Source organism: Durio zibethinus, chromosome 15 (genome assembly GCF_047325235.1).
Source record: "Durio zibethinus cultivar Kanyao isolate XHJ-2024 chromosome 15, ASM4732523v1, whole genome shotgun sequence".
Classification (NCBI taxonomy): Eukaryota; Viridiplantae; Streptophyta; class Magnoliopsida; order Malvales; family Malvaceae; genus Durio; species Durio zibethinus.
The window spans coordinates 22,893,900-22,918,562 of NC_143176.1; the positions used below are offsets into that span (position 1 = coordinate 22,893,900).

The 24,663-nt window shown below is 35.8% G+C and overlaps 3 protein-coding genes and 1 pseudogene across 5 annotated transcripts; 2 read left to right on the forward strand and 2 right to left on the reverse strand.

Annotated features, from left to right (window-relative positions):
- Positions 1 to 55: 55 nt before the first annotated feature.
- LOC111302210 (putative glucuronoxylan glucuronosyltransferase IRX7) lies at positions 56 to 2,530 on the reverse strand. The gene is made up of 4 exons (XM_022898147.2): positions 1,743 to 2,530; positions 1,282 to 1,646; positions 948 to 1,198; positions 56 to 841 (listed from the first exon to the last, which is right to left on the reverse strand). Exons 1-4 carry the CDS (start codon positions 1,969 to 1,971, stop codon positions 376 to 378), a joined length of 1,311 nt encoding a protein of 436 aa, XP_022753882.2. The 5' UTR covers positions 1,972 to 2,530; the 3' UTR covers positions 56 to 375.
- Positions 2,531 to 5,397: 2,867 nt separating this feature from the next.
- LOC111302211 (uncharacterized) lies at positions 5,398 to 8,255 on the forward strand. Of its 2 annotated transcripts, none has more exons than XM_089744319.1 (8): positions 5,398 to 6,135; positions 6,251 to 6,288; positions 6,401 to 6,506; positions 6,600 to 6,623; positions 6,728 to 6,796; positions 7,063 to 7,195; positions 7,335 to 7,395; positions 7,714 to 8,255. In XM_089744319.1, the coding sequence occupies exons 1-8, from the start codon at positions 5,971 to 5,973 to the stop codon at positions 7,997 to 7,999; spliced, it is 882 nt and encodes a 293-aa protein (XP_089600445.1). In that variant the 5' UTR covers positions 5,398 to 5,970; the 3' UTR covers positions 8,000 to 8,255. The 2 variants fall into 2 exon arrangements, with proteins under 2 accessions (XP_089600445.1, XP_022753883.2); XM_022898148.2 differs by having other exon boundaries at positions 5,402 to 6,135; positions 6,398 to 6,506.
- Positions 8,256 to 13,830: 5,575 nt separating this feature from the next.
- Positions 13,831 to 15,895, forward strand: LOC111301481 (uncharacterized). Its single transcript, XM_022897177.2, has 2 exons — positions 13,831 to 14,341; positions 14,480 to 15,895. Exons 1-2 carry the CDS (start codon positions 14,288 to 14,290, stop codon positions 15,224 to 15,226), a joined length of 801 nt encoding a protein of 266 aa, XP_022752912.2. The 5' UTR covers positions 13,831 to 14,287; the 3' UTR covers positions 15,227 to 15,895.
- A 1,447-nt stretch (positions 15,896 to 17,342) lies between these two features.
- LOC111301480 (DNA ligase 1-like) lies at positions 17,343 to 24,620 on the reverse strand (annotated as a pseudogene). Its single transcript, XR_016328358.1, has 15 exons — positions 23,643 to 24,620; positions 23,432 to 23,548; positions 22,902 to 22,998; positions 22,703 to 22,819; positions 21,975 to 22,205; positions 21,777 to 21,871; positions 20,935 to 21,022; positions 20,250 to 20,381; positions 19,799 to 19,910; positions 19,569 to 19,670; positions 19,411 to 19,472; positions 19,006 to 19,079; positions 18,848 to 18,902; positions 18,006 to 18,083; positions 17,343 to 17,725 (listed from the first exon to the last, which is right to left on the reverse strand). The product of XR_016328358.1 is annotated as a DNA ligase 1-like (transcript).
- Positions 24,621 to 24,663: the final 43 nt, after the last annotated feature.

Consider the following 24,663-nt stretch of genomic DNA (forward strand, 5'->3'; position numbering starts at 1 on the left):
TTCCAAACTTTTGCAGGATTTGGGCATTTCTCAAAAGTAATCACTTCAAAGAAAATGTACAAAATAGATTTAAGTGGATGGCCAGATGGGCTGTCTTGTGTTGTCCCTAAAACTATCTAATGTGTATTAGATACCAAAAAAAATTATATTCTTTAACCATTTACGAATGCCATACCCTTTTATATTTACTAGTATTAAGCATTTCTCCGATGCTTTAAGTGGCCCCAACGAGTCACCGTATAAAAATAAAATTCCATCCGAGCTGTCCTCCATTATAAACCCCATGCAGCATGCAATCGCATCCTTGTTGGGAAGAGCACCTCCTTAGCTGGCAACTCAATCGCCCATATCTAACCCATCTGACGTGTTTTCTTCCTATTGGCTTGAAACCTTTGACCTTCTGTACGATCGGTCTAGCTTACGGTAAAGCGAGTCGAGAACCTGCCATGTGGCATCCCCTTCTTGCATCGGATCATTGAACAGTAGGGCCCGCGTGACAGCTGGGTTCCACAAGTTCCTCTGAATGGTTGACAAATTAGTCGCCGCTACGTCTTCCAGGATTCTCCCTAGCTTCCCAACGTCCCTTTCCGCCGCTGTGAGTGAAATCTCTGGCCACTTCACGGTGGAGGGAAATGGTAACCGGATTCCATCAGCTATAATCACCGGAACGCAGCCCAAAGCCACGGACTCAACAAGCCTTGGGCTCCAGGGAGCCCACCCAAGTGGACACAAACAAAAAACCGATCGGACAATCTCTGACTTGTAACCAGCAAAGCCATGTCTTTGCAAGTAAAACCTCCGGTCTCCATTAAATCTTCGCCAAATTTCCGTTCTCACCCTCCTGAAACCAATAAAAAATACCATTAAACATGGATAAACACGTGATTTTCAATGCAACGATAAAAGCCAACGTCGAACATGATTGAGACTTTGTTTTTGGAATTTACTTGCTATAAAATTTTCCACTAATGTTTTTGGGGTGGACCTCCATTTTGCCCCTGAAAAAGACTATGATGTCTCGGTTCCCGGTCAACGGAGTTTTCTCGAGGGTCTTCCTTACACTTTCCGGCGGTATATAAGGCGGTATAAGAACATTTTCTACGTCCTGACAAGGGTGCTTGTATTTAACCCCGAAAGTTTGTAATATTATCGAGTTCTTCAAAAACTCTGGAATCCCATCATCAATAGCTCTATCCTCCTTTAAAAAGAAGAACAGAAATTAAGAACAGATTAAGGGTTCTTAAAAAAGGGGTTTTGTTTTTAGAAATTAGTTTTGCTTACCATGGCATGGAAGCAGGCTCCATAATCATGGGAGGCAACGAAGATGTGGTCGGAACCTAGAGAGCGGTTCCAGAAAGGGTGGTTTGTGGAGATATATTGGATTGCGGAGGATAAAAGAGAGCGAGCATGGCCAATGGCAGGGAAACCATTAACAGTGCTGAAATTGCAGGAGACGTAAACAGGAACGAAAAAGAAATCAGCTTCGTAAGGGTTGAATGTTCTCAAGTCGTAGGTGTTCATCAAGGCTCTGTGAATAGCCACCTCCGAGGCAAACAAGTGGTTGCTGCACCGCTTGTTGGAAAGCCAGTCTTCGTTGTATCCTGATGGCAAGTCGTAGATGTATATCTTAAGGTCTTTGAACGAAGCTGCCAAAGAAAAAACAAATCACTAAAAAGATTGCTACTAATTCAAAAGAAAAAAAATGGAAAAGCTTGGTAATAGAAGAGGAAGGAAAAAAAAACCTGGATTGGGTTTGGATTTATGACTAGTTTTGTTGACAGATTCAAGCAAGATACGAGAAGCTAAGGAGGATTGGGAACCAGAAACACGGGTTTTTGACAAAGAGATTGACTTGTTACTAATGAAGAGAGAGGTGAGAAAATAGAGGGTAAAAGAAAACCAAAGAACCCATTTGTAGTATTTGAAAAAGAGACTTTTTTCAGATTGTCTGCCATTATGTAATATCCTCATCTTAACATAGAACCCTCTGTTTTTCTTGGTGGGTTTATCTCATTTATTAAAAGAAAAACACCAGGAAACACACAGAAGAAACAAGAAGCTGAAACAGAAGATTTGCCCACGGATGATGATTAAAGGGCTTAGCTTTGGCTAAAGCAAAAGCAGTAGAGATGGGGCTTTAGCTTTCTGGTTTTGATGATGAAGTGGAAATTGAGTGATTGAAAGATAGATACAGGTTGGTTGGCACTTCGTTTTTGCACAAAAAAAAAAAAAATTAAACAAATTGGATCATCTTCGAATATGTTATTACATAACAAGTTTGGCTAGGTTCAGCTTTCATCAATGGAAAAATTAAGAACTTTTTAGAGAGAGAGAGGTCAAATGGCAGTGGAGCAGAATTGAACTCGGCGTTGGTCTCGGTTTCTATGTTCTGTTTTTGGTCCCGTGAGGATTTTTCAGGTTTAATGAAACAAATGCCATTGGCGAACTAGTATTAAACATGGCATGTTGGGATTACTTTTTGATAAAATGAAATGATAGTCTCGTGTTAACCGATAAGCTCACGCTAAGCATTGGATTAATGAAGCTGACAATATAATAATAAACCTCCGTCTGCTGAGTTTTTTAATGAATGAAAGGTAGGTCATAGTTGTTACATTGGTGTTTGATCAATGGTTGAAATCTTTTGGGTTTGATTGAAAAACACTTGAATGCTTGGAAATTGGAAGGGAGAGACCATGTGATATTTATTATTGGCCTGCGTTCTTAAATATGGAAATTAAGGCAGTTGTACCTTTTTAATAGCCAAATGAAAAACAAACTCAGAACTTAACTACCGGTATTATTCAGTTAGTTTGTTAGGGATACCTTTGTTGTTAGTAGTTTCTCGCACCGATGACATGTTTTGTCTTTTGTCAGTTAATCATACCATTTCTTAGAAAAATGGTGAATGAAAATGAAATGCATGCATGGCCACACACAGATCATCAACAACCAGATGCTTCTTCTACAAGAAGAATATGAGAGTGGGACGACTTTGATTGTTTGTTGTTTTTTTTAAAGTCTCGTAGTCGTGCACTGCAAGGAGAGAAGAGAAGCTAACATAAATGGAGGACCGGACAGTTGGCACCCTCATACAAACATGAAACAGCAATAGCTGTTATTATAACAACAAAAATTGTAACTATGTAAGCTTCAATTTCATGGTGGGAAAGGTATATTTTCCTTGAAACATTCAAGATTTTTATTAATTGCGGGAGTGTCCAAAGCACTTCCCCATGATGGTTGGACTTTGGGTGCGTTTCTCTTACTTTATCTTACTTACCATCAAGTATTTTTTAGACTTTCAGTTACCAAAAAGAAAATGATTTAGTGGCACATGTGTGAGTGCATTATAGAGGCGTACGGTTGGAGTTTTGCAGCAGATTGAATAACTGAATTGTTTACAAGCAAAACATTCGTCAGAATGGCTTTCTCAACAAAAAATTCGTCATGATCTCTGCACTGAAGTGAAGTTAGGAGGATGTTGCCTCTTTTTCTCTTGTTGGCAAAGCAACAGTGTATGATAGCAAAAACAAAGCAAATGGTTTCATTTGAAGGGAAATGTAAACTGTTCCTATATGTCCAGGAGCAACATTACCAAATTCCCTAAAGTACAAAGCAATGATCACTTCAAATTTAATTTGAGATTCCAAGTACAAACCAAGGAATTACTTAGGGTCCCTCCAAGACAATACCTTGACCCCAAAAAATCAGCTAATAATTCATTCTTGATGAAGTTTTGGTTGGACAATAGACCTGTTTCATTTCATCATCATGGGTGTAATTGTGGAACTTTTTTGGGAGTCATTATCATTAATGTGGTGATCTTGAGTTAAATTATGCTCCTACAAAACTTTTTGGATACTTTTAATGAAGATTAAGGAGGCTTTTGCTTCTTAAAAAATTTTGCATTTTGTTCTAAGTACTGTTATAGATTTCAATCTTATGCTCTGACATGATGAAATTGTAGTTTTGTTTTACAGTCACCAGGAGTGAACTATTCAGAACAAGAGTTGAACAGAACCTGTGTTCAAACAGGGTGAGTGTGATCCATTCAATCATTTTTTTTGTGCAGAGAGAAAAGAAAGAAAGGAAACCTAAGAAACAGATGGACCATCGTCCGAAGGGCTAAAAGCCCCATTGATAATATTTGTATGAAGGAAACATTCAATCATCCAAACTATAATATCCAGGTGGATGGAGCTGTGCTTTAGGCTTGCATCCTTTCATCTCATTGCTCTCAACGGATCATCTGGGACCATTGCAATTATTCAATTAACCTTTAAAAATGTGGAAACACGAAGGCCCCTTTCTAGTGTTTATTTGGATCAAATTCCTCTGCCAAATAATCTCTTAACAAATTGCAACCATAAAATTGCTTGAAATAGTTGCCCAATAATTAAACCTGTCTGTCTAATGCAGGGCTGCGCTCCCTGCCCTAAAAGTTATGAACGCGTTGAAGAAAACGGTTTGAAAGGGTCCCCCATTTGAGGACCTTAAATCTAAGAAGCCGAAAATTTTGTTGGCAGTACAGGCCCTACTTCTTTGATGAGTGAACTGTCCAAGCACATGCTAGGCCAAATATTTGTGCTGGAACAAGAAAACGAATGTGCTAAATTATTGGTAAAAGGAACCGTTTGTCAAAGGAGACAAACATATAACATATAAGCAAATTGCCATGTTTCCACTTGCTCATGGGAGGGAACACTGAAGGCTTAGTTCAACCCTCTTCCTTGACACGACAAATCATTATTTGAGGTACTCATTTTATAATGGATGTTCATAAGACTAGTTAATGATAATGTGGATGACAAACCAATAAACGTGTAGTAGAATTAGATTAGGTGGGGTTAATAAATTGGAGAGTTATTACAGTTTCCCATATTTCTTTCATTGGTCTTCTTCTATCAGAAGACAATGATATGGCTTGTGAAATGTTACAGATTGATATCTGCCATTTCCTGCTTTTGAAAGAATGGGCTTTCAGTCCATCTGGTTTTGTAGAAACCCAAAAGGCTATAACCTTGGAGAAAGGTCAAAAAACAAAAAACAAAACCAAACCTACTTTGCTGCAACTTGCAATGAATCATCTTATTTAATGGGTTGGGCCCTTCTCAAACCCTAACATTTGCTTTCAATTTGCAGGATCTGAGCCTAGAATTTGGCCCAAAGCTAACCCAAAAAAGTCGTAGAAATACTGGGCCAATAACTGGTAACTCTTCGTAACGACATTATTGACATCTTTCAAAGCGCTTGCTTCTAGTTTTGCCGCTAATTGGCACCCATATAAAAAAAAAGGGAGGGAAAACTATATACAAAGGAGGAAAGATTACAGAGGAAGGAAACTGTATACAAGTGTTGACAGAATCACACCCAGCTTCAAAAGCCTGATATTTTGAAGAAATATTGAAAATTTTTTGGAAGTTTGTTTATTTTGGAATATATCATTTCAAGATGAAAGCCAGGGAATAAAAACCTCAAATTTATTAGTTTAAAAAAATTCCCAGAAAAAAAAAAAGAAGAAAATTCTTAAGCAAAACAGGGGAAAAAGAAAAAGCAAAAGAAAGAAGGCAGGCTAGAGACAAGGTTCGGAAATTCAAAATTAGGCTCGGTAGCCACTTGGCGCGATGCTTCAGGAAGCCGTTAGAGCTCCCAAACCTCCCATCTTATCTTTCTTTACTTTGCCAGTTTTGCCTTTGTTCCTTTGCTTTCTTCTTTTTTTTTCCTCTTTATTTTCCCTCTTTATTTCTTTCATTCAATCTTTCCCTTATTCTCTGGGAATCCAGTCTTTATTCTCGATACATGAAAGATCTTAAATTTGCCTCTTTGTTGTTCATTCTAAAGAACAAATTCAGTTCTTTCTATATCTTCCCACTTCCTTGTTCAATATTTTCCATTTTTTCCTTGGTTCTTTGTCTCTTTAACATTAGTCTTCCTAGTTTTAGGGGTTTCTGAGACTGTTTTCGCAGAATGGGAGGCGAAAAAATGGCGAAAAGATCATCTTTTGGGAGCATTGTGATGAAGAGATTGTCCGATATCACCAATTCACAGTCACATCCCAAGCATTCAAGCCACGAGGAAAAGCCTCAACATATTTCTCCTGCTGCTGAAAACTACATTAATCAGTTAATCAAGGTATTTTCTAATATGGGTCTTGTCTATTTTATGTTTTTTTTTTTAATAATTATGTTATTTTAGGGGTTGGGTTACTCTGCTCTTTTTCTTTAATGGTTGTTTACATTTGAACCAGGAAAAGATGACACTGATGGAACTTATTGAGGAGAGAAAGTATCCTTTTTTTTGTCTTCTACCAAGTCTTAAATGCTACTTTGATTCTAGTTTTCTGGCATTAAATAAATGGATACAGATTTTTTTTCCTTAATTTTTGATTGAACAGTAGGATTATTGAATTGAGTGGAACTGAGCTGCAGAACCTGAGAATTTGTCTACAAAAATTACAGCTACAGAATTGGAACCTTGCTCAATCAAACAGTCAGATGTTAGCTGTATGTTGGCTTTGTTGATTTTGTCTAAGTATGATTCCATTTCTGAAGTATTTAGTTATTATTAATATTGATTGTCTTTTGCTGGTATTTCAGGAGCTTAATTTAGGGAGAGATAGGGTAAGTTTTTTTGGAACTTTTTACGCTTTTAGAAAAAGTGGTGTTTTGCTTCCTGGAGTTTTTAAACCTATTTCAATTTGGATAAGTTGGTATCATCTTTTCAGGTCAAAGCTCTGCAGCATGAACTTGTATGCAAGGATGCTTTACTTAAAGCAAAGAACCAGGAAAAAAAGGTTAACATTAATCTTACTTTTCGTGGAGTTTAATAATGTTACAATGAACCCATAGCTTTGTACAACCCAGAGGTCTAATAAGCTGCATCCTTACTTGCAAGAACTGGAAGACTTTACTGTCATTTGCTGCTACTGAGATTGGTGTAATTATTTTACATTCAATATGCCTGGATGGAGGAGGAAATTTTCAACAAGAAATGATTTAATTTCACTTCAACCATTTTCCCCCTAAAGAATTCACCTTGTTTTTTCTATTATGAGAACAGGAAAAAGCGGATATCAACAGCCAAAATACTGGCTCACATGGGGGACAGCAAGAAGCTAAGGAGTGCATGCCTAAAGCTAATGATGATGACAAGCCTTGTACCCGCAACAGAAGACGCAATGCTAGAAGTCAATGTAATCATTTAGATTCTTAGATGATTCGCTTGAATTTTCTAGACTACCTTTAATTTTTATTTGTTTTTTATCTCCTCTAAATCTGTTATGTTGGCATATATATATATATATATATATGGGATTTGTGAGCTACTTGCAGCTATGGGCCCCTCAACTACAAGCCAAAGAGATGGAGATAAAGAGAAGATTGAAAACAAAAGGTCAGCTAACAAATGCGTTTTAATTGTATTGATGCACTTGAAAAGCCTGTGACTTGCTACTTCCAACATAGAAAACCAGTTTTGAAGCGCTGCTTGATTTTCTAATAAAAGTGAAATGCAACTTGTTGTCATGTTCTTGGCCCTTTGTGTGGTTTCCACATCATGCCTCAAACTTTTACTATCTTTTTGAATGGTACATTATCTATCAGTAGCTTTTAGCTTTGATTTAATGTTTTCCCTCAACAGAATTTTAACCATCCCCACAGCATTCACCCACCTACTTAATAGAACAAGTCTGTATGTATTTCTTCTTTGTAGGCGTTGTTTGAGAAGGCAATCTGCTAGGTTCAAATCCCAAGAGTCAGAACCAACAGCAGAGAATCTATTTGAGATTGATAATGTTAAAGTTGCGGCTACTCCTATGCATGAAGGTGGTTCAACTCTATTAGGTTCATCCATTATAACGGAAGAAAGTTGTAACCCAAGAGCTGAAACACAAATATTGAAAAGATCTTCAATTGGAAGACCATTACGCAAAGCAGTTGAGAAAGTGCAATCATATAAAGAAGCTCCAGTTAATGTTAAATTGCGGAGAAAAGACTGAACAGCAATCATTCCCCACATTCCTAGAACCATTTCATGTTTATGGCATCTTCCTGTAATCTATGTATTGTTGTCTGGTGGAACTTACATTTTTTTTTAATGATTTTAAAAAGTTACTGTAAAATGAAAAAGTGGAGTGTAGAAATGTGGAAGGGTTTTCTGATTATCAGTTCAGAATATTGTGGCCAAAACTTCAAATCAGAATGGCTCGTGACTCACAATAAAATGCAAGCATTTCGAAACTCAATGCTGCTTAAATGGAGTGTTAAAACACTGTTAGAATCTTTTAATTTTGCCATTTATTTTGACAGCTTCTTCCAAACAACTGGTTTTGTCCTATTTAACTGCGGAATGATTGTAAAATAACAAGACAAGAAGCATGGAAAAAGAAAATCTTGCATTCTCAAAATAAGATTTCCTCCTTTCCTCTTGGCCAGCTGGAACGAGGCTACCCACGCAACTTGAAGGAACCCAATATCAGATGATGATGGACTGAGGATGACCCTTTTACTCGATTGAATTTGCGATTGATTAAAAATTGATGTTGTGTTCTTTTGTTGGTTCTTGCACGTGTTTGAGAGATATGGTCATGAAGAAGTGGTCGGAGCCACCCAGACCCTCTTTGTCTTTTCCATTTTTACTAACTAGTGTTATTTTTAGTAAGGGATCTGATCTGATCATTAGCCCAGTTAAAAATCATGGGCTTTTTGTGTATTTTTCATTCTGCATTGGGCTACAAGGATGAAATGACATCTCCAAAAGATAGTTGAAAATGGTTGTACTACTAACTAAAACGCTTCATAAGCAGACGATTAGCAAGTAATTGTTTAAATATGATAATTTAAGATATAATTTAATAATATAATATAAAAATAATATAATTAAAAATTATATTAATAATTATATATAAATTTAATAAAATAAAAAAATTATATTTTATATTTTTATATTTACAATAATTATGATAAATAATTTTTATATAAATTTTAATATTTTATAAAAAAAAAACTTTATATTACTAAATTCTTACGTACAACTCAAACTTATATAATAATAACAAAACCGTGTGGGACCACACCCTTTTAATCCGCTCAAAATATATTCCCGTTTAAAGTATAAATTCTTACACACCTCATTGTCAATTTTAACCCTATGTAAAAACAAATGGTAGTCTGCATTTTTAAGACAAATTTGTTAAAAATAAAATAAAATTTAGATTAACTAACGCCTCACATGCAACAAAATTATTGCCAATGTTTAATTATCATTTTAATTCTTCTAATTGCAAAAAATTTAAATCCATTTCCACTTACTATAGTCGAAACTAATATTATTTAAAAGAACACGTGCAAGAATTAAGTATATAATTGTAAATTCAAATTTTTTAATAAAAATAATTGTAATTTAAAAATAAAAAATTTTAAAATTATTAAATATCACTTTTTAAAATAATTAAATAAATCGATTGAATTAAATTTTAAATTCAATTAAAAAAACTTTTAACTCTAGATGCAAAATATGTAATTATGAAATTAACCAATGAAGCTTTAACTTGTAGCTAAAGCATGTTCCATGACATGTAACCATATAAGGAAAAAAAAACATGTTTCATAATGTAAAACCAAGTAAAATCCAAAGGTAATAATCAAAAGAATATTAAAAGAAAATGTAAAATTTTAAAACCCAAACTAGGGTTAGAGGGCTTTTAGCTTTTAACGACCACTTGGGATTCCAAAGATCCAAAACAATGATATGATTTGAGGTGGAATCGACGACCCACCTAAAGACTAAAGTGGCAAATGAAATCCCTCTATATTTTTTATTTTCCATATTTGCCCTTTTGTTTTGTTTTTTTCAATGGGACCCCACACGGTTTAATCAAAAGGGGTGGCAACCACGATTTTCCACTGGCTCCCACCCGACAGGTATTAGCCGTTGGGACCACTTGGGTAGAACTTTTGATCATCCATTACAAAACTCAAAAATGTAGATATTTATATAATTATATATATTTCATTTAATAATTTAAAATATAATATAATATAATATAAAAATAATATGATTTAAAATAATAATAATAATAAATATATAAATTTAATAAAATAAAAAAATATATTTTATATTTTTATATTGATAAAAATTATAATACGTAATTTTTATATAAAATATGATATAAATACATAAATTTTAATATTTTACATAATATAAATACATAAATCATCAAACTAGATGTTACCCTAAGTTCGTTTTTAGTACTTGTAAAAAAAAATTAGGTTTTTGTTCCAAATTTTCTTTGGGCAATTTTGTTGGGATACGGGTGTTGTTGCAATCATATACCATCAAATTGATTTGATTTTCAAAAAATTCTATAGGTGATATGTTAAATCTTAGTTTTGGCCATCCGATCTTCAAAATCAATCACTCAAAATTTTCTATTTTTTTGCCGGGAACAAAATCTAATGTTACATGCTAACAGCATAGTATCAACAAAAATGTGCCTTTCACTTCTTGATTTAATAACAAAGAAATCTTAAAAAAATAGAAAATTTGGATTCCAATCAAGCCATCTCTTTTTCTTGTAATAGGGTTTTGCACTCTTATTTAAAAAAAAAAAAAAAGAAGATATAACTGGATTTGGTGGTTGAGGCCAAAGAGCAACATAATGGGTACTTGGTTGAGTCACACTTCTAAAATAAGAAATGAATTGGAAAAACATATTATATGCCAAAGTTAAAAATAGAAAATATTCACTTGGATCAATTTACATTTATTTGGTAAATGGAGGAGTTCTTTTATTGTGGATTAGAAAATATTTTAAGAGTAAAATCTTAAATGCATTAAGTTGATATATATATATATATATATAAATCCTTAAAATTATCTTAAGATGAGATTAATTAAAATGGAAAATTATAACACATTTCTTTTGCCTTTATACACTACAATTATATGAATTTAGGGTTTTATATACTATTTTGTTTCACAATAATTTACACAAAAGTGACAGTCAAAGGAATATAAATAACCTTTTGTTACTTAGATGATTAACAAAGTGATAGTCAAAGGAACAGTGTTATATAACAAGTTGCTATCTAACTTTCTGTAGAATTGATTCCTTTAACCGTCCTAAAAGGAAATTGGTTAACCCCTTTTTTCTAAAAAAATTTCAATCCATGCCTTACCTTTGATGGGTCATTATAACTTTATAGTCACCTCGATTTAGTGAAATGCACGTTTCCTTTACTTTTTAACTATATGCATGTAAAAATTTAGTTACCACCACAAATGGTGGTGAAATCACTTCCCAAATAGCTGGTGATGGCTTCCTTAAGCATTAAACATACCTTTTTCAACATTGTTATGAAACTCAAATTTGGCCGACCAAAAATTTTGCAAAGCCAAAGTCTCCACTAAGTTATCAATTTGATTGGATAAACCCATGTTTGTCAAGCAAATGGGATGCCTTTGTAGCCTTGTTTAGGGTTCAAACTCATTAACCCCTTCTTTCTTACCTTTGAATTGCGCTGTGTCTTTGTTGCCAACCAGATTATATAGTTTAGGCACTACAACAAATAAGATAATGTGGGGGCCATGGTGTAAAAAAAAAAAAAGGGAGGTTGGCCACTCCAAAATTCCTCATATTCGGTTTTTTTTTTGGTGTGAAAATATTTATTGGTTTAAAGCTTGGTATTTTATGTTGGTAAAGGTGGTCCTATAATGATAAATCTTGTCTCCTCTTTGTGTATTTGAGGATCACTTTTTCTACATATATATCCTAGAAGGAGCAACTAGATGGGTCTAGGGTTTATACAAGGAATCTTTAGCATGTCATTAAATTATTCGGTTTATTAAACTAATAATTACAATTATTATGACTAATGACTATCATGATTATATATTATTACTATCTCATTACAAAACACATGCCTCAGGCAAATGATACTTTGGAAGATATTATTCATTCCAATGGAGAAGGTAGGGGGGGGGGTTGTTTCGCATAATGAATCATCACAAGAAATAAGCTCCATTTTCAACTCGACATATGATTTATATATCTTAAAAGCAAATGGCAATGTAGATATTGAGCCAATGTAACACAATATGTAGGCAAAGGGCAAAAGTTGTGGTTTTAGAAGCCATAATATATATAAGCAAGAAATTATCTGAAAGCCTATCATTAATCTTTCTATCTCAAGCCCTGTCTTTGCCTGTCCTAGATGGGGAAAAGAGGATGAGTGAATTGCGTTGGTCTGATGCTTGCGTTTGCAGTTTTCTATGGCAAGCCCACATATGCAGGTTGATTTTGATAAAGTTAAGATATAATACAATAATGCATGCACATAGATAATCACTACTCACCTTTAGATGGGACATAAAGCCAGGCGCGTTGCCCATTTTATTCCAGTTGGATTTTACTCTCTTGGAATTTCTTCACACGGCTTTTCCCATAGTTCAAAAATACTTACTAAGAGTACTATACCCTTACTAAAAATGGAGAACCATTGAACCATTTTTATTAAGGGTCATTTTTTTTTTTAGGTTGCATGATTTAGGACTTTGTAGCCTGCATGTGTCCTGGATTAACAGAGGTTTTTCAACAGCAAAGGGTCTTGAATTAGTCAAATGGAAGCCTTCACTTTCCTACAATGAGGACTTTATTGTTCGAAATTGGGTCCATTGGCTTTCTTGGGCAAATATTGGTGGGAAAGTTTGGTTACCAGCTCCCTTTTTAGACCAATGAAACAATAAACCATTGACCCCAATATATGAACTTGATTGAGAGACAATGACACACAAAGAAAGAGATTAGATTTTGGGATGGGAATTGTCTACATTGTAGGGTTCTAAATTGTGTTCTATTCCCACAAAGAAAATTGCACATGCAAACATTCCCTGAGTCAAAAACGAGCTCCATGGGTTTGTAAATTTGACATCATTTTTCTTTGTTTGTCAACAAACGCATGCTGATTTCTGTTTCCTAAATTTAGCAAAAACTAATTAAAAAAAAAATCAGGGCATTCTCCATTAGATGGAAATAATAATTGTTTTGGGAGAAAAGTATGCTTATGACAAGATGAAATCAAACAAAATGAATTTCTTCATTTTGTATCAAAACTTTAATCTGTTTAGTTGGACTTGGTAAAACATTATCCTCTGTTGCCAACTCAAAGAGACAGGCCATAAGAATTATTCAACCAACAAAAGAGAATAACAAAACAAGACAATAGAGGCAGATATTATTAATTCAATGAAAAGATATTCTTGTAGCCCAACAAAACAAAAATCCTTTCCAATTTCCAAGTTAAAGTTAAAGGATGCTACCTAATATTATTTTACGTTGACTTTGTAATAATATTTTTTTTTATAAAAACAACATATGATTGACAACATCGTTGTCTTGTTCAAGATTCTTGGGCATTGACTGTTTAGACAAAGCCCTTCCATTTACTATAGGTTGGGAAAATATTGTTAAGCAAAGGGCCATGACATCTTAATCAGGATACAAAATCCAACTATATTGGTAGGCAGGCTCTGACCTTAGTTTGATTTTAATAGCGTTTAAATCTTTACATGTGTCAAGCTTTCCGGATTAAACAATTTGGGTTATGGTTAAAAGACTAATGATCTTGTTTTCTACTATAAAATATGCAAAGGAAAAAAATTCAAAACTTATGGTTTTCAAAATCTAATAAATGGAAAAGAGAAAAAGGGGAAAAAAGACAACACGGTTTCAATTTACCCAGCAAGGTAGCCTAAGCCGTGCTAATGGCCATAGGACCAAAAGACGAGGTGCGGTTGGAGTTAAATATCGAAAGTGGTCAGTTAAAAACATATAGAAACAACCAATTTTCAACCCCCGCTTTTGGCGCTGATATCTGATTCTTCACGCTAGTTGGTGTTGGTGCGTGGTTAAGATAAAGAACCCAAGTAATGGACTGAGAGTATAACAGACTGACTGACTGCGTATCAATTCATAGAAAGAGAAGATATCAGAGCATTGGCCTATTGGTAGGTTTTTGGCCTTTTGTGCTTTTGTCCAACCCCGGTAAGAAAAAAAGAGCAACAAAAAAGAGAGAGGGAATCAGAGTGAGACACACACACAGAGAAAAAAGAAAATAGTAGCTGCTGTTGCTATTGCCGTCCCTTCTTATAAGACTTGGAAGAAACCGCTCCTAAACCCCACCTTTGTTTATCCTCTCTTGCTCTCTCTCATTCTCGCACTTGAACAGAAAAAATCACTTTCAAGTTCAGTTCAGTTCTTTTGAGTGTTCCTTCTAACTCCGAGAGCATGGATGCTCAGAGAGGTCCTCTTTTTAGCTGGGCTTATTTCTGTCAAGAAAAGGTAACACACACATCTTGTTTCTTCTCCTCAGTTTGATTTGGTTTAGTTTGAACTTTTCTTTGGCTTAATTATGCAAAATAGGGTCTTTTTGCATGGAGTTTTGGGCTAAATTGTTAATTGGCCGTCTTAATTTTGCAGACAATGGAAGAGCTTAGGCATTCTCTTTTATATACTACTCTGGAGCTGGAACAGACAAGGTTGGCAGTTCACGAGGAGCTGAGAAAGAGAGAAGATCAATTGATTCAACTCAAAGAGTTGCTGAGCAAGGCAATGAGAGAGAGAGATGAAGCGCAGGAGAAATGTCAAAGACTTTTCCTTGAGAAACTCCAGCTTCACCAACAGCAACAGCAACAACAGCAAGTTGCTCCTCGCTCTGGAGTTTCTAGCATTGAAGATGAACCCAGAAGAGGAATTGACTCCAACAATGGCTTCTCATCATCTGATTGTGAGGAAAGCATTGTTTCATCTCCTGTTCTTGACCCCATTCAACAACCCCAACTGCCGCCAGCACCACCACAACCATCTCAATCCATGCCGCAAGCAACCATAGAACTAGTGCCTGAAAAGCCATTACCTGAGAAGGGAAAGCTTTTACAGGCAGTGATGAAAGCTGGTCCACTCTTGCAAACCCTTTTTTTGGCAGGACCACTGCCCCAATGGAGACACCCACCACCACCACTTGAGTCCTTTCAGATACCACCCGTGACAATTCCTTCACCACCACCACCACCACCGCCACCACAACTCGTCCACCTAGACTCCTTGATCAGCATTAACGGTTGCAATACTCTAGACACCTGTGGTAAAGTCAACAGGAAAAGGGGTCTTTATGATGGCTTTGATTATCCTGCAGAGACCAAGTTCCAAAGATTAGTTCTCCATTGACTGCTGCTGCTGCTGCCGCCGCTGCTACTACAACAAGAGTAGTCTAAATAGTATTAATTTCATAAAATTTTCCATTTTTAAACTTATTATAGGTTAGTGAGGGTGAAATTGCAAGGTGGGAATCAGCCTGTCAGGGTATGGTGACTGATCTAGCATTTTTGTACAGAGGTTTGCTTTAGAGGAGAGAGTCGGAGAGCGCTTTTGGTTCTTTGCTTTTTGCCAATGTTTTTCGGTGAAGATTTTTTGTCCTTATTTCCCATTGTTTTCTTCATTTCTTCACATTTGGTTTTTGCTCCATGATGTGAAAGGGAGCTTTGATTTCTCCAAAATTGCTGTGGCATGTAAAAAAACTTAGTAGTATTACTTCAGCTTTCTGTAGTCTTTTACTAAAGGTGTGTGCTTTGTCAAGTGTGGGAGAAGTGTGGACTGTTTGAGAATTGAGAAATTACAGTAAAATTAAAAAGTTTTTAAGCAGAAATGGGTGTGGAGTTGTTGAAAATAATGGGGAAAATGGGTATGGCCAACAACCAAGAAGGTCTAAGAGGCTTGCTTTTGTCGGATTAGTGGATCCCATAAATCAGAATCAGGATCTGGTACCAGTTTGATGTATGATTATATTACTTTTTTTTCTGTTTTTGGTTGAGGGAAGAATGATTATTTACATGTTAAGTCTTAATCTTCTGTTTCTCCAAATTAAAATTTCCCTCTTCTCTATTTAATTTAATGGTAATATTAATGTACTAATATTCCTCAAAGCTTCTTTTAATCTATCTGCTCCCACTTATTTATTATCATTTCATCATAAAAACTTTTATATCCCTAAACTAAAGCAAAAGATAATGCAGGGTTTTCCTTTTCAATGTCTGGGAAACATTTTCCATTTGCTAGTACTTGTGAAAAAAGCAATCAAGCTACCAATGAAACCTTGTGGAAATGAACCTTAAAGATTAATCTAAATGTCAAATACTGAATAGTTATGCTTCCAACCTTGTTAACTTGGTATATGTATCTTAATTTAATACGAGTAATTCAAATGCTTGATGATTTTTTTTTCTGCTGAGCCTCAAAGTTAAGGATTTGATGGTGAGTCAGATTAAACAACTTCGATCCTCTGCCTCTTACGTATTTTGTCAATGCAAATCACAAATGAAAAGAGAGCTATTACAAAGTCAAGTTCACATTTACATTCTTGAAGGCGATGGATTGATTTAATTGGTGAAGCCAATTGCATGAGAAACGACGGACTTGTTTCTAGTGTATCTTAACATATTTACTAGTGATTAAACCAGCTCATATTCTCGATGGATCACTCCACCCAGCACAGAATTGCGGAAAACATCGACATTAACCCAGCAAATTATTGGAAGCAGAACGCTTTTTATTTGTTCCATCAATATTGACAAGGCCTAAAACAGGGGTCAAGCCCATGTGCCAGTAGAGGGATCCAGGTAATCACACATTGCATTTTCTATAACCCAAACTGTTTTAAGTATAAACATGATTTTAAAATTGAGGGCTGGCTAACATGTTCCAGGCTAAGACGGGATTCAGCTAAGCAAGCAGGAGCAGCTATGGTTTCCTAGGCAAATTCTAAAAGAAAGGAAGAATTGCAGCATTCAAATGCCGTTCATGTAAGACTTTGGTTGAAAAGATAGGCCGTAGATCGGAAAACCTGTTTTTCAGGGAATTGTCCAGTCAACACGGCAGTGGCTTGAAAATGAACAAGCTAGCATGTTTTGCTTGACTGAAGATTCATTCCAACCTCCAACCAATAGCAACGTGATTTGACTAAGATTCCCCGCTTCTAGTTCCTCCACTTGTAAAGAGACTAGAGAGATTATCACAGCTCAGAAATAAGAAGAAAAGTACAAGTCTAGAACAATTTTACAGGGCTTAGAAATAAGAAAAGTACACAATTTTTGGTTCCAGACCTTCTGCACCCTGTTAATTTTGGGTCAAGAGACTTGACGTCTAAAGATTCCACTGGAAAGGGCAGTTATTCCAGGCCAGACCCAATACGGCGCAGACATTGTCTACTGCTGACAATTAGTCGTTCCCTGCTTAACATTTATCCCCTAACAATATTATATTAAAAAGAGGGAAGCAGTTATAAGGCTAATACAATGAACATGATAAAACAAGATTCAAAGAAGCAATACCAATCAACAATTACAAAAGCATTACACGATTTTCATTAACATAGGCAGCAATTTGCCTGAAAATTTTGATAGCTTGTAGCTTTAAGAAAATCGACAACAAATTAGCCCCACATAGCGAAAGGAAGCTTCTTGATTGCAACTGAGAAAAGGGATGTTCGTATTTACATTGCAAAGTCTAGAAACCGTAGAACTATCAGAGTCCCCTTCACATTTGAAATCAACGGAATTCACCTACCCAGGGAGAAAATATTCAGACACGTATCATAATTCCTCAATCATCCTCACCATCATCTTCGTTGTTAGTTTGATTGTGTTTTTGAGCATTATACATCTCAGCAACCTGCAAATATTCAGGAAAAGCAATTAAGCAAAAAGATAATAAGTGAAGCATATACATATATATTTATTTATTTAATCTTCCTTCTCTTACCAAGAGAATAATTTCTTTCTATTCATTTTTCCAGTATGCAGAAAAACAACAGTTGCAGGATCCAAACTAATGAGTCAACCTTAGAATTGAGTCATCATACAATATATTTATGGAATAAAAGGAAACAAGAAATGGGAGTAACGAAGAAAAAAAAATTGTAAGGCTTCAACTGTAACAACTTCTGTCCCACCTTATCAGGATCCACAATCCCAATTGCTGCACGATGAACAGGGCTAATGGTCAAGTCTGCAGCTTTTACCTCCCAAACCTACATGATATTAAACAAAAAAATATCGAACTCCTGAAAACATGACTAGCAATAACCTAAAGCATATCCAATCAGCATTGATTGAATGCAACGGGATGTAAGCAGACCTAGGACATCACAACAATAGCTAACAAACACTAAACTGAGATTTCAATTCATAATCCATTTAGAATCCAACAAATGGCTTGTAATTGTTGCAGGACACAACAATAATTATCTCCATTGAGTCCACTGGAACTATATAAATTTGTTTCCGTAAGACCAAAACTACTGATAAATTTTATAGAAATATTCAGCAACCCAGATTTCAGCAAATGGTAGCAAGTACACAGAATGAGAAGAGAATTTACAGCAGTCAGTGTAAATTCAGTTAATAATTATTTCAAATGGAAACAAGAAATAGATCCTTGAAGAAGAAAAAGCATGAAGCCTACAAAAGCCCAAGAGACTTCAGACATAGGCAGATAGGGTGAATGGAAAACATGGAGTAAAAAATGTGACAACAAATAACACAAGCATGCATCATAAAGTGCTGAAATTGAGAAAATGCACCAATCCTATAGAGAGGCTTCAAATAGAAATGCGTGGCAAGTGTCCTGATCAAGAGAACTGAGAATTGATTTTCACTTTTTGTATCATATGACATATAAAGGAATGGTGCTTTGCCCCATTATAGCGGAGAGTAGGGCACACACTTCCCACCCCACCCTATTAGAAATTCACAAACACCCAAAGATACTTTTGTGAAAGAAGCAAAAATTTACCTCAGTGGCTTCAAACCATACATGGCTTTATCATCTCTGCATAACGATAGTATGACTGTAATCAACAAGAACATTAGAATTTGTATATTAATCATGAATTAACTCTATTTGCTCACAATTTCCTTTGTTCCAACAGAAGAAAATACCAAGACACAAACCTTTGGTTCTGGAATCACTTTAGAGAAGAGACTGGCGGAACGTTCTTCAAGCTCTGCTTCAGTAAATCCCGTACCTATTGAGAATCAAAGAAGGAAAAGGGAAGGGGGGACAGCAGATTGTCAGCAGGAAAGAATGCAACATGTCAAACAGTAGCAATTCAAATTTCACTAGCCTATTTTACAGATACTCTGGAATTCTTCTTTACTGTCATCATAAAAAGCCAAGAGAAAGGCACCATAGAATCCTAAGGACATACATTATTGCACCATCGACACATATCAGGCATCAATTGAGGACAGAATCACATAAGACCAAGTTGAGAACCGAAAACCCAATCAACAGATAATAAACTCTATGTGAGCTCTAGTCATTTGATACCTTAAATAAACAGAAATGACTTTTACCCATCCGTTTCCCATGGCCATGGAAAGCAGCAATAGTTACTAGATCTAATGTGTCTCCAATACTGCATGAAACAACAAGGAGCATAAAAAGTTAAATATGAGATAAATAGAACCATATCATAATTTGAACAGAGAAGCAAACATTTCTTAGACCTTACCTTTCCATGTAGTCTTTCTTCAATTTTAGCCAGTTGAGTGACCGCTTTGATGGCTCATATGTAGTATCTCTATCCAATGTTTTGATAATTAGACCCTCGCAACTGAAAACTAAGACTAGTTAGCATCATAGAAATCCAAAGTACTTTGTGAGAAAAAATTATTATTTCCCTGATTTTATTTCCAATATTCATTGGGCTCATTCTAGCTACCTGAAGAAATAAACAAATACCTTGAAGAAACAGCAGAATTAAGGATGCTTGTATTTCCTCAAGATCATTTGATATTAAGGCTGTTGCAAACTGAAAGAACCCAGCTTCTTCTTCAAATGAATCAAAAAGCCCCTGCAAAGGGCAAACACAACAAGTCACTAGTCAATTAAATAGGGCATATTATATGCAGTGAACAAGATAAACACTTAATCAACACAAATAACACTCCAAATCAATTACATAACCATGCAGGGCAACAGTATCTCCTTATAATTAACATAACATAAATCTTCACCATGGATTTTTATTAATACTACTACTATTGAGATTTTGCATTTGAGACAAAAAATAATTATATAAGCTTGCTATCAAAGATGTTAATTGTGGGGATACAATCACTTAATAAATCCAGATAAAAAAAAAATTTATTACCAAAAAGTTCAGAACAATGTGTCGAATTAAAAGGCATACCTCTTTACGAACTTTCAGTTGTTCCCGAAGAAGTGATAGCCCATTAAGATAGAGGATGTCAAAAGCAAATACGCACACATCAACTTTGATGTCACTCACTACAACATTTTTTCGAGCTCTTGTACTAAGGATCTGCAGAAATCAACTCAGAAAACATATCATCAATAATATCAACTTAAGAAAGCCTGGACTGAAACTACTTTGGTACACATCTTCCACAACATCCAAAAAGGAATCAGTCAATTATTGCCATGACAAATTCCAGCCGGTTTCACAATAAAAAACGAATGCAAACGTTTCAGAACTTTTGATAATACTGAAATGCTAGATAGTAACTAAATAAAGTCAAAATTTAATTCCTCATGTATTGGCACTTTATGTAGTTAACCATATAGAACAATCCCAGGCTGCATTGGTAAGGCTTACTACATGCATGGCTTCCTTCAAAGTAGTATTCATATATTATTCTCCCATTTGTAATCTCCATGCTACACATATAACCATTTTAACTCTGCAACTTTAATGTAACAAATGTTTTCCTCTTTGTTTGTACAAGATATGTTTTGATTATCGAAGGATCAGCCAACTGATACAAAAGGAATGGCATTTTCAAAGACAAACAAATTTCTACACAAATGTCTAGCATTGCACCATAAATTGTAATGCAAAATATGCAAAACCTTACCTGAAAGGGTAAAATTTTCTTTTGAACCCTATCATAAGCAACAAGCTCACAATCCAAAACAAATGATTTTACAAAGGACTTTTTGAATCTACACAAGAAGGCAAAATTTAGTAACTAAACCAAGATATGCAGAAGCAGTAGCATGCTATGCTCAAAAAGTTAATGGCTGAAGCTTGTAAAAGGGTTTTAAAAAGAATTTAGTAAGCGGCAAGCACCCACAAGCATGACTTTAAAGGATTATATCTGTATTAAAAACGTGTGCCTAAAATCTGCATCTCCATTGTCCAGCTCCTTATAGGAATTCTTAGCATATAATGCCAATACCTAAGTTTTCACATATAACTCAATGCAAGCCATGAAGTTTTCTTGAGGTTTTCTCTAGATAATTCTAGCAAGCCATGATTTTTACAAAGGAACAGGACCTGGATCAGTAGACAACTAGAAGCAAAGCACCAATTAAAAGTTAAAACTAATACATAAATGTTGAAACACCATCTAACACCACCTTAACAACAACAGAGGGAACAAATACCCATAACTTATGACCACTACTATAACTTTTGACTACCAACACCTTTGAACAGTCAAGCCAGGATATAAGATGAAGAAACAAACTCAATGGTCAGTACAACAATATTAAATGGTAATATCTGGATCTCAATTAACTATAAATTTATTTGACATGCATTGTAAGAAAACTCTCTGAAGATAAGTTTTGACCAGTATGCTTTGTTTGGTGGGGGGGGGGGGGGGGGCAACAAAGAAACATTTATTCAGCACACACACAATAAAAATATAGAGCACATCAACACAACAAAATCACGATAATAATAGAAGTCTACCTAGAAATTGCAGCAACGACATCAGGAAACTTTCCAGTGTTCTGCTCAGCATTTCAACTATATATCTCAACTGAACCATTCTCTATAAAATGCATCTACATAAGGCACGTAGATATATATATATTTTTTTGGTTTCACGTAATGTATTGCTAATAACAGAAACAAAGAAACCAGAAGCAGCACTAAAAATTCTATTACCTGTGCACACGCTCCATCATATTTGTATTCACATACAAAGTCAATATCCTGGAATTTATTTATAATTTCAGCAACCCCCTTGGTTGGTTTTGCTAGCATAGGTCCAATGGGGACACTGGGCCTAAAGCTACAGGTCTTTGGAAGATCCCATATACCACCAGTCAAAAGAGCAGGGACTACTTTATCATAGACTGGAAGGATAGAAAAAACTTGTTTGACAATCTTAGCATCCTGCATGAGAGCAAGCAATGATCAATACCAGTACATTGGTTAAAGATCAATAATGATGAGCAAAAGGTGATTCCTCAACACACAACCATACAAGAAATAAACTATCAAGTAGCAATTCAAGGTAAAAAGCACAACTCTTGAGCAATGAAAACCAAATTTTCGAAATGTCAACCATCTGCAGGTCTTAATAGATGTTGACCTCTTTCACCAGCCAATCTCCCTTGCCTCTTCACCGCTATCAGTCAACAAAGGTCTTAATCATAGCACTGCAAGCCAGCTAATAACTAGGTATCAAAAAAGGTTTCCCTCGAATCCAAATTTCATAACATGTCATTCCATGTATGTCTAAGGCACATGCTTTCAATGGCTTTATGGAATCCTAAAATGCAATTCTCATGCACAACCTACAAACCGCACTATGTATTGCGCTGATAGACTGCACCAATGATTCGGGAAAAAGTAACACGTGAATTTCTACATCAATAAAATTTACTCACCTCTTCTAAAGGAGGCTGAACGTTTGGAGGTGGCTTAGAATGTTGTTCATCATATACAGCAGCCTGTCCTAATGCAACTAACAGAGTCTGCTCTGAAAATCCAATCTGCAATTTTGTCTGCAAGATGAACCCAAGAAACCTTACAGTAAAGGAACAAATATAAAATAGTACCAAATTGCTTTCCTAGTTACGTTACAACCTGAAGTAGACCAATCAAATATTGAGGTTCACAGTCACTTGACAAGAAGTGCCTTGATACGATTCTTTTTCTTCTCCTGACTATCCTTTCCAGATTCCTATATCAGTGGAACAGAAAAAAAGAGGGCAAATCAAAAACATTAAGTGTGTAATATTGACCAACAAAAACCTCATAACTACTGCATTTTCTTCCCCACATATTAGGCCAGAAGGTACTGTAGAATACCCCAAGAATTATAGGTGCGTCGACAACAGTAATATTGGAAATAGTTTACCTACTTATCCATGTATTGTACTGGTACCAGACAGACCAAGTGAATACTTACATTGGCACAGTGTAAAATGTCCTCAGTAATGTCAAAATGAACCCACATTCAAGGAAGATGGTCACATGCAGAATTCATGAATTACGAAGCAACTCAACATCCATTTCAACCATGACTGTCAAGATCAAATTAAGGTTTCATTCGTTGGAACAAAATGCATCCCAGAATATCAAAATAATTCAATTAGTGTAAGAAGATGGTGAACCTTAGCAATTAGCCGAAACGTGTCAAACACTTTGACAACAGTTAATGGATCAGGCTTGCGCATCATCGATTGAGACGAACGGCTAGCTTGTGCAACAAGGCCCAAGTCTCCCTTATCCTGTCAAAAAGTAAATGAATACAGTTACACACCAAAATTATCTATTAAGAAGCTTTAATCAAACCCAAAATTAAAGATTAACAAAAAATTATACCTTTTACTGACTCTTAACCTATGATTCCGTCCTCCCACAGGCCTCCGCGAGGGCCTTGATAATAGAGGCATCCCCAATTCCCAGCTCTAATCCCTCATGCGCCGAAGCAACCTTATTTGCTGCCAAGTAAACCGTCGCCACCAAACCATCCAGTGTGGCATCAATAACGGTCCTCAACATATTACAAACAATATCGGTTATCACAATCCGACCCGTCTCATTTGATATCGAATAAAACGCCAAACACAGGAACAAAAATGTCACCCTCTCTCCTTTCTCCCAACTCGCCACCATTTTCGGATCAAAATCCGACGGCTTCTTCTTCAACAACCCAATTTTCCCCTTCAATTCCGCATTTCTCTCAGAGACGTTCACCAACTTCATTTTCTTCGAATCCGGGGGCTTCTGCGTCTCATCTGAATCGGGTTTTGCGGAGTCTTTGATGGGCTTTTCAATTCCATCACTAGCGTTTTCTCGGTCAGGCTTGACTTCGGTGGAATCGAGGGTTTTGGTTGGATTAGGGTTTTCAGTGGGCGACGGCGATGAGTCAAGGGATTTGCGTTTCTTGGTGGGTGAAGAAGAGGAAGGGTTTTTCTTAGCGGCTAAACGGCGAACGTTGGACATGAGAGCATCGAAGGCGGAGGGGTGCGAAGACATGTTGGAGAAAGAGTTGAAGGAGGAAAGAGATAGGGGTTTGGGGCGAAAGAAAGAGGGTTTAGAAGGGAGGAAAAGGGAGGAAGATGGAGAGAAGAGAAGGTTAAGGGAACGAGAAAAACAAGAACAGCAAAAGAGATTGCATGGACGAATTGCTAGCATGCAATTCGAAGTAAAAGAAAATAAAAGAAAAAAGAAATCAGAGAGAACTGCGAAAGTTTCTAAGATGAGTAGAGAAATGGCGGGAACTGGACGGATTTTATAGTTGGTTTGGATATTGAAATCCCCTTCCTTCGCTTCATTCGATTTTTCCAGCCGAAGAGAAAAACAGCACTTTCGGAATTAATTAATTATTAAATTAACTTTA